Source organism: Rhopilema esculentum, chromosome 8 (genome assembly GCF_057945365.1).
Source record: "Rhopilema esculentum isolate cy_ngs chromosome 8, ASM5794536v1, whole genome shotgun sequence".
NCBI lineage: Eukaryota > Metazoa > Cnidaria > Scyphozoa > Rhizostomeae > Rhizostomatidae > Rhopilema > Rhopilema esculentum.
In genome coordinates this window covers 10,856,314-10,866,622 of record NC_142822.1, presented here as the reverse complement: position 1 = coordinate 10,866,622, position 10,309 = coordinate 10,856,314, and the positions used below count along the sequence as shown (strand labels likewise).

The 10,309-nt window shown below is 37.4% G+C and overlaps 1 protein-coding gene across 1 annotated transcript; it reads left to right on the top strand.

Moving 5' to 3' along the window:
- Window positions 1-6,306: 6,306 nt before the first annotated feature.
- On the top strand, window positions 6,307-7,428 carry LOC148959864 (uncharacterized). Its single transcript, XM_089109802.1, has one exon. The coding sequence runs from the start codon at window positions 6,307-6,309 to the stop codon at window positions 7,426-7,428; it is 1,122 nt and encodes a 373-aa protein (XP_088965928.1).
- Window positions 7,429-10,309: the final 2,881 nt, after the last annotated feature.

Genomic DNA, 10,309 nt, shown 5'->3' with positions numbered 1-10,309 from the left:
CACCAACAGCTTCAATCAAGATGTTGTTGAGGAGCATTTCGGTAGACATCGTAGTCTGGGGAGACGCAATTTGTGGCAGTTTGTTTATGAACTGCACGCTGAAGGAAGGTCGCAAAACCCAAAGATTGGGAGATAGGATAAAACAGCATGTTCCTCCCAACATAAGAAACAAAACTGCCCCTCAAAGAGAACAGCCTCCTCGATCTTGTAGGTCTAGAAACACTGTTAAAACAAGTGATTCTGCCATCGGTCAACATCTTTTAGACAACCCAGATTGTGCAAAACTCTATAATGACAACATGTTTCAGATAATTTTCAGAGCCCGGTCGTTCTTTCATCTAGCAGCTTTGGAGTCTATCTACATAAAAACGAAAAAGCCGCCATTGTGTAGACAGAAGGAGTTCGTTTTCTCTCTTTGACTGCATTGGTAGTTTTTCTTTAGGCTCGCTGCACTGATTGGTCAACTATACCAGTCTTGTGCTTGCGTCTTTCTGATTGGCCTAGTCCGATCCACAACTGTGTATATATTTTCCATTGTGTTCTGTCGGAACCTTATTCTGTCGTTTTATGCTCTGAGGAGTGTCAGACAAAAAAGCTTTTAGTATGTCGTAAAATGTTTGCTTTTTTCAAAGCCATTTTCAAATTCTGTACCGCAAAAAAATTGTTTATATTTTGGAATACAATTCAGGGAAGGTTTTTAACATAAAGTTTGAATAACTCAACAACTTCTATCTTAACTCCCCATAAACCACCTCTAGATTGGCATTGGATCAATCTCTGAGTGCTAATATCATCACTTCGGCAGGAATTCAGCAATATAAGCACACCCTGGACAGCTTCAGATATTTTCTGACCAGTGAGTGAATTACATAGCCAGTTAGGTATTGCAGCCCATCAAATTCACGTTCTGAAATTGGCTTGATCACAACAATTTGCTGAACAGGTTTCTAATAGAATGCTAATATTTTATCAGCAAGTCATGATGCAAGAATAGTGCACACAGGCATTTCCAACTGGCTGAAATATTTTTTGGCATTTTTGACAATAACAGAATAAAATGCTGAATAAAATGTTTCTGCATCTCCACTTCTTTTCAAGGATTGATAAATTTTCAGAATTTCTTCTTTCAAGGAATTGTTCACATCTAATGTAATATAAGCAACTGCAATACTGCGGATTTCGTCAGAAAAACACTCATCTTTCCCTAAAACTTCTTTTGCTTCTTCAATAAATGATTTAATTGTCACACTATCTAAACTTATGGTATCTCCTTCAGCCTCTGTTCCTGTTATTTCAGTGTCTTAAATCATTATGTTTCAGATCCTGATGTTTTTCAGCCTTCCTTTGCTTTTATAACTTTTTCCACAGTGGGAACAACATAAACTTTGAGTATATTCTGTCTGCCAAGGAAAAAAGATTGGCAGTTTAGACTATTGCCAAAAAAAATTAATTTTAAATTTAAAATTAGACAAATATATAATTTTATTTAAAAAAATAGGTGATAACAGAAAATAATTTCTGGGACGAAGTGTTGTATTTCTGCCAATAGAAAACCCACCTGTTCATAGGGTGACTTTTATTAGAAACATTGCATATATCTAGCGTATTCAAAAAATGAATAAATGCCTGGGTCTTTGAACAAAGAAAACAAATTAAAAAAAGAAAGAAAACAATAGGCTTCCAGACCAGTCTTCGTTTCTATTGACGATGTTGTAACTAGATATATTCTAAGTAGAGTTTAACTAGATATCATGATAAAATAGGAACAACATGACTTGGCAAATAAAAGTTACAAAAATAGAAGTCGAATCTAAATTTTTACCCTGGAAAGTTTACATAGATCACAATTATTTGAAAGATCGATAATAAAATTAGATTTTCTAGAAAATTGGATAGGCCTTACGAGGCCTTACCAACAAAACTGAGGTCTAATTGTAATCAGCAAATGAGCATCGAATTCAATAAAGATTATTTTCAAACAATAAGATTGAAAATAAGGACTGTTAGGAAATAAAATGATAGGGTGTCTCTGTAGGCCTCGAGGCTCTGCATTAATGTTAAACCTAGTATCATATAACTGAAAATAGGGTATGCTAGAGATTTGAGATTTAATCACGTAAATAAGTTTTCTGTTTCTTAACAAAATAAATTATCTGAATGAGCCAAGGAAATATTAAAAAGGTTTATATATAGGAATTAATAAATAGATTAGCAGTTATTTTTTAATTTGTTTTGTCAGACGTGCTTCATCACTCAATTCTAACCATTTCAGCAAAGGTTTTAAGAAAATATTGTTTTTATGTGCCTAGATAAAGGATAAAAACTAACAAACCAATTTGTGAAAAATTGTAAACATGGAAAAAGTAGTCACTACTTCTTTGTAAATTGTCATGTAAAAAGATCACTAGTTGCTCTATCTACTCCAACACATGTCAAGTCACATGTCACCATGTCAAGATATATCCATCAACGATATGAATACTATTGAGAGGTACATAATATCACTCTATGATCGCACAAGTTCAAACAAGAATCTGCTTCCAACGAAAGATGCACTAATATTGCATGCAAAACGAGCAGTATACCAAGCAGCAGGGTAAGTGTTAAGATCACTAGTTGCTCATTCTACATGACAAGAAATCATCTATTTGTAGTTACCTGCCTTCGTTTATCACTTTTTACGCACATTTGGGGACAATCCTTTCTAAATTGCCAAGTTCTTCCAAGTTATGAAAGTTCGGGGTGGACGAGAAAGGGCAACGAAATCAAGCCTTTATCGATGACAATTCCAGAAGCATCAAAGCCCTGTTAACTGCTCATCAAGTGTAGTTGCAAGAAAGGTTGCAATGCAACTCTCGTCAGCATCAGCTAGATTGCACGGAGCTCTGCCAGTGCAATGGACAATGCAGTGATGATTGAATGACATTATCATCTTTAAAGACTTGAAACGAGAGTCGCAAATCTTCTAGATTGTGCATTCTAATTAATATTGTCAGGCAGCACCAATGAGCAAGAAAACGCTGTTGGGCGTTGATTTACTCTAGTGGTGAAAATTTTAAAAACCATATAAACACATATATAAACACAAAAAACGTATTTCCCTTTTCAAGCCATCCTGGAAAAAATTTCAGAAAATTTAATACCAAGCTACCAAACCGTTTGCCTGAAATATCGTTGTCGTAAAAAGTGTTTTGTAACGATTGATTTATGTTTCTTAACCTAATGGTGCATAAAACTAGGTACCTGTAAAAAAGTCTTTACCGTTATTTTAGTAGAGTTGTGAAAGGATACCCCTTTATGAAACAGGGTCCAAGTACTCTTAGTCCCAAAATAACATTTTGGGTCAGTTTCGAGTTGAGGTCTGTGTCTCAAAATACTTAGCTCGTCAAACTTTGTACCTGTAAAAATTTACAGCTCTTTGTTGCTATCTGAAGTAGGTTTGTGATGTTAACATTTAGGAGACTGGGTCCAGGTACCCCAGTGTAAAAATAGCATTCAGGGGTAAATTTGAGTTGGGGTCTGACCCTTATCGTTTTCAGCACACCAAACTACGTACCTCTACCAAATTTTAGCTCTATATCTTAATTTGGAGTTGAGTTATGATAAATGCCCCTTAAATGGACTGGGTCCGACTACCCCATTCTAAAAATGGCATTCAGGGGTTAATTTGAGTTGGGGTCTGACCCTTATCGTTCTCAACACACCAAACTGGATAGGTGTGCGAAATTTCATGCTGGTATCACGATTTGCATGATCAATGTTATAAGAGCCCCCACTATTTCTTGTGGGCACCCCTCGCAATCCTGTGTCCACGCCATGGTCATCTGTGAATGCCGTACTTTAGACAAACTGTCTCTAGTATGATATTTTATATATTGCTAAAGTTAAAGGCACGCTTAGCTTGAGAAGCAGCTTTGTGTTAATGCCCTAATTTAGCGTGGACTAATTGATCTTGCAGGTTAGGCCTTCTGGTAAAAGCTAGAACCAGTCTGGAGTTATTCCATTTTTCTTTAAAAGAGGCATCGGCTGAAATGAAAGGACGATATTTGGTGAGGATGGAACCTGTATTCGTCGTTTTGATGTTGAATGGGACAACCAAAGCACAGAAGGGTCACTCGTGTAGACATCCATTGTTGCAAGTTCACTCAATTTTTTCTGTCAGCAGGCCGTCTGTCCATACAAAACTATTTTCCAACCATTATGAAAGGAGGCTAGTGGTCTAGGATCTTTTACAATTATAGTCGTGGTGCAGCAAATCTCAAAACAAGCTCTCTGTGATATCACTGGGGAGCACTTTATACCATACCATAATGAAGCAAGAGGAGAGAGAATAAAAACACAGAGGTGCTTAGTCTGTTATGGTTCGTGAGTTTTGGTACAATAATCAAGTACCGTGTCATCTAATAGTCAATACTACAGCACTACTATAATTGTAAAATGCGACACCGTCATTGACAGCAATATTTTTCAGTTTTGAAGCAAAATATGCAGGGCTGAGTTCTAGTTTAATTCTTTTTTGTGACTGTTGAATTTGTTTTCTCGGTCCTATCTTGCATTACTGTGTTTTTGGAAAACACAGCTTAATGAGGAAATTAATATCCAGTACGATTATAAAGAAAAAAGATATCAGGTATGTCTTGATTGCTCCTTCAGCGTACTTCTTTATCACATGATCTACAAAACCCTTTGTTTAGGTCCTTCGTATATAAGTTGATTTTTTCTCACCTATAACTATACTGAAAAAGACTCTAGCCAAAGTCAAAACGTTATTTAATCCAATTTAATGTACTTGTTGTAATGGAATTGCCTAAATTGGAAATGTCTTAATGAAATGGTCCTAATGTCTTAATTGGAATTGTCTATGATGTAGCAAGAAGTTGATCAATACATGATGTCTTTTTTCTTTGTCGTCGTACTGGTCATTAATTTCATAATTGTGTTGTTTTTCAATGATGTGCCTTGTTCGTGCTTGTAGTTTTACAGACTATCCTTGTTTGTCAGCACAGCTTGTCAAAACTAAGAAAAAACGGTGTAATACCAACCTCAACCAGATCACACTGGGCCCTCTCACAAAATCTTGTGTCTTTAGGAGATCTTGGATCCAGGTTATTGTGAGAATAGTGTGCCCAACTTGAAAGGGGCGTGTGTCAGTATACTATACTGCTATATATAACATATACAAACATGTATACATGTTGTCTTTTGTAATTCTGAGTCCTTGCTAGCTCATCAGCCAATCCACCAGGTAGAGTATTCTGGGGCTTATGATCAGTATGCCCCTTTACACCTGGGTGCACCCTTACCCCTGCGAAGCCTCTAAAGCGGCTCGTGGTAAGGAAAGGGAACCCTTTTGGGACCATAAGGACATATATGTCCAAAGTGCAATTAACAGGTAATTTGAGAAGATATCCAGACAAAAAGTCCAAAATAATTGGAAAATATACATTTTTCGAGCTAAAGTAAAATGTTTTATATAAATAGAAAAGTATAAATCCCTTTCTAAGTCTCTTGTGTTAGTTATAAAAACAGTCAATACAAAGACAAATTTCGCATTTTGTACATTTGTAAAAGACTTTGCTTCCACAACCATTTTTGCAAAATCATTTTTTCTCAGATTTGACAACAAAATGCTGATTGCCATCAAACTTCTTTGTAGCATTTGGCTGTTCACCAGCTTCTCTCTTTCTTGCAGAAAATGTTCCAACAAGACTTTGGAATAGCTCTATGCAAAACTCTTTTTGCCCCAGCTTTTATGCACCTGGCTGATATTGCTCCAGGATCCAAGCATTTGCAATTGCTTGCATGAACAAGTCCAAAAAGATGGGCACCCACCATCTGTAACTTGACAAATTCTGATAGGGCATCATTTGACCATTGGTGTCAAATCCACCCATTCTATATTCATATGTTTGTATATATATATATATATATATATATATATATATATATATATATATAATTAGTAGGAAATAGGAAATAGACAAAGCGGAACTGAGAGCGGACCTTGAGGAGTTTAAACGAAGAATGAGGTTAAAATGGCATTTTAAGGACAACAATAAAACAGAAAAACAGTTATTTAGAAATAGGTCTAACTGGCAGCCCCCTAAGAATAACCTTCTTCTTGAGAACTATCTTTCGCTGGTGGAGAATGAGGTGCTGTCTGTCTCACCGGAGGGTAAGAATTTTAGTAATCTCTCTCCTTCAGAACTCTCTTCACTCGATAAGCTTAAATGTGATAAGGGCATAATTATAAAAGAAGCAGATAAGGGTTCAGCGGTTGTAGTTTGAGATCGGGGGGACTATATAATGGAGGCTAACCGACAATTAGACGATAGGCAGGTATATGAAGAGGTTGAGGTGGATCCCTCTGTAGAACTGGGTAAGACCATAAATGATAAGTTAAAAGAAATAAGGGAGGTGGCCCCGGCGTTAGATGAAGTGGCTGGCTATTTAGAAGTAAACAATCCTAGGTTAGGTAGATTTCATTTGTTGCCTAAGATTCATAAGGATCTTAGTAATGTTAAGGGGCGTCCAGTCATTTCAAATTGTGGTACATTAACCGAACATGTTTCAGAATATCTAGACTACCACCTCAACCCGTTGGTTAGCCAAAGTAGGTCTTATGTTAAAGATACTAACCATTTTTTATCTAGGATAGGAAATATAGGAACTATACCAGAAGGGGCAATTTTATGCACTGTTGATGTTGTGGGACTCTATCCTAGCATTCCACACGAGGAAGGTTTAGAGGCCGTAAGGGAGGCGCTGGATAGACGGGAAAATCCAGGCGTGGCTACTGACACATTAGCTGGGCTCGCTTCCTTAGTATTGGAGAATAACTATTTTGAATTTAATGATAGGTTTTATAAGCAGAAGTTAGGTACGGCTATAGGCACGAAGTTCGCTCTGGCCTATGCCAATCTTTTTATGACTAGGTTAGAGGAGAGGTTGATGGATACCTTCGCCGACAAGCCCCTTGTCTGGATGAGATTTATCGATGATATTTTCTTTATTTGGACACACAGAGAGGATAGGCTGAAGTTATTCATTGACCATCTCAACAGTAGCCACGACACAATTAAGTTTACCAGTGAACATTCTACAGAATCTATTAGTTTCTTAGATGTCACGGTAAAAGTAGGAGAGGGGGGAGTCCTTATGACAGACTTATTTTGTAAGCCAACTGATACCCATCAGTTCTTACATAAGAAGTCTTGTCACCCTTGGCATACAAAGAAGGCGATCCCCTATAGTCAGGCTCTTAGGTATCGTAGGATTTGCTCAGATGATCGCCAGTTTAAGGAACATGTAGGTAAACTCGCTGGATGGCTTAAGGATAGGGGGTATGAAGAGTCCCTTGTTAATCAACAAATAGATAGGGTACGTAGGCTAGATAAGGGAGACTCTTCTGGAAAAAGCGGGAAGTAGGAAAACCAACGAAGGGAGGGCTGACAGGGTTCCACTCGTGACTGCATACCATCTGGCACTTAATGGTTTGGGGAACATTGCCAGGAAACACCATACCTTGCTCACTGGTTCAGAAGAGCACAAGGAGGTGTTTCCTGTGCCACCAGTAGTTGCTTTTAGGAGGTGTAAGAATCTTAAGGATATTTTGGTGAGGGCTAGGCTTACAAGTGGGAGGGGGAAGGGACACAATAACAGGGGAAGTTTGTGTTGTAAGAAGTCCAGATGTCAAGTGTGTAAAGTCATGTCTAACAGCGATAATTTTAAGTCTAGCACTACAGGTAAAGAATATAAGATCAACTATTCGTTTAACTGTGACTCGTCCAATGTTGTGTACTTAATTGAGTGCAATGTCTGTGGAGTCCAGTATGTAGGTAGCACATGCACGCCTTTTAGGCTTAGGTTTAATAATTACAAGGCGTGTAGTCGTAAGTTTAATTTAGGTTCTTCAGTGCCCCAGATGGAATTTTTCTGAGGAAGGACATTGGGGGTTTCTTAATGACATAAGTGTTAAGGTCATAGATAGGTTAACAGGTAATGATAGGAGGAGAGAAAGTTTTTGGCAATATCGCTTGAATACTTTCTCTCCGATGGGTCTCAATACTAGGCAAGTAGATACATAGGACATTTATATATTCTTCTACAGTTTTAAATTTTTTAAAAGTTTTTTCTTTTTATATTTTTAATTTTTAACGTCGGCTCTTTTGTTTATAGCTTATCTTCTCGTTATTTTGTTTTTTGCTTTTATGGCTTTCATCTATCTCTTGTGAGACAGCCAACACCAGCATCTCCATCACATTCTTTCTTCTACCTTTCTTTACACTTCTCTCCCAGTTCCCCATAACATTTTGCGTTCTAACACATTTGACAATATGTATTGTATTAGGCAGGTGCCCCTTAGGTTTCTATTGTATTGTAGTGTTCTATTGTAATTTAGGTTGATAAGTAGGCTCCTCTGATTTTGTAAAGTTATTACTGATGAAGCGAAAGCGAAACGTCTTACAAAAGTGTTTTCTTTGATTCTATATACTATCGTTTAAACATTTTACATTATGAGCTTTTGAATACATATATATATATAATTATATATATGTATTCAAAAGCTCTAGACTGTAATGTTTTTTCAAAAATTTTAAATAGATGATCAGTAAAAAAACAACTTGATTAATCAAGAAATGAAACGTTAAGGAAACGTTATTGCGAAACGTTAATCAAGTTGTTTTTTTACTGATCATCTATTTAAATTTTTAAAAAACATTACAGTCTAGAGCTTTTGAATACATATATATAAAAGCTCTAGACTGTAATGTTTTTTAAAAATTTAAATAGATGATCAGTAAAAAAACAACTTGATTAACGTTTCGCAATATGCTTTTTCAGAATCTGTAAAATATATATAGAATATATATATAGATGATCAGTAAAAAAACAACTTGATTAACGTTTCGCAATATGCTTCTTCAGAATAACCTTCACTTACATTTGGAGCGTAAAATAAGGAATACAAAACAATAGGACAAAAGAAATGGGAATTAATCGTATAATTCGAGTTAATACCCGCGGGGAAAGTGCGCAGATTCCCCTTTTCTAGAATCGAGTGGTCCCACACGTATATCCTTAGTAGGCTGTGGATATCATGTTACCTTAGCTATTTGCTAATCACCTTGTGGTATTATCTAGGTGGTCTTTTCCTGGCATATTTGTTTAAGTACAGTGATGCAGCTAGGGTCATGTCATATTTTGCAGCAAGACTCACACGTTGTTTGTACGCGTTTTCTCTGTAGAGAAGTGAACTATTCTGCGAAAGTGTAACTTATTTAAAACCCGCTAATAAAGGACATAGTCCTACCGTCAAATGGCCGGACGCTGATCATGATCATGATTTCGACTGTTGCTTACTGTTGTCATAGCATGGCTGGAAAGTTGCAGGTACTGGTTGCTAGGCCTTGGCAGAGTTATCGAAAGTTATGGCAGTTCAGGTCAAGCGCTCAGTGGCTGCTGTCTACTGCTATTACAGTTTCAGTTACCCTGCATCTCGATTCTATCACGTGCTCCAGAGAAAAGGTTGTACAAGCATTTTTTTTCTACATTGGCTGTAGCATGGTTTGTAGGTTATTTGTTTTTAATTTTCGATCCACTATTTCCTGCCGCTTTTCATCATACCAAACCTGGAGCTTCATATCTCCACCATAAAAACAACAAAATAAGGGGGCAGTATTCAAAAACCACAGTGCTGCCTCTCCGTAAAGCCACATGCCAGGCCGCCCAATCAAACGCATCCACCTCGAATACCTGCTTGTTGTTATTTGTTCTTATTCTTTCAACTAATTTACCCTGTCATGTTCTTGTCGAAGGCAAGGATGCCAGTACTCAGAGAGGGCAACGGGGGCAAAGCGTAGAGAAAAAAGGGCAAAACAATAGCCCGTTCAATAGTCAAACGAAGAAAAATGCTCAATTTCGCGAGGTCAGGGGTAACTGCTCTAGCTGCTCCCCTGGCGCAGGCGTCCTTGGTTCCATTCATCTGGGATTCAACAAACGCTGTCTCTAAAATCCCCTCAATAGCGAATAGTATCTTTGCAGTGTCATTGTTGGCGTAAGGGGTGTGTGGCAAACTGCCCCGTTATTTAATACTTGTGTGGAGGAAATTAACACTAGCATTAAATTGTACAGTCATGCCAGCAAAGGTTTCTGGACACATCACATGGTCTATCTAGGATCAGTTGTTTTAGCGTTTTAAAAGTATCAAGATCCAATTAAGTGACACTCATCAGCACACAATTCAGGAGGTCCTTGCTTTGGCTGCATCACACTGCCACCCTCCGTTCAAAGCAGTCATGCTGTGGTT

Bases quoted from the DNA above. Each gene is read 5' to 3' on its own strand.
- LOC148959864 (XM_089109802.1), top strand. From the start codon at position 6,307: ATGGAGGCTAACCGACAATTAGACGATAGGCAGGTATATGAAGAGGTT.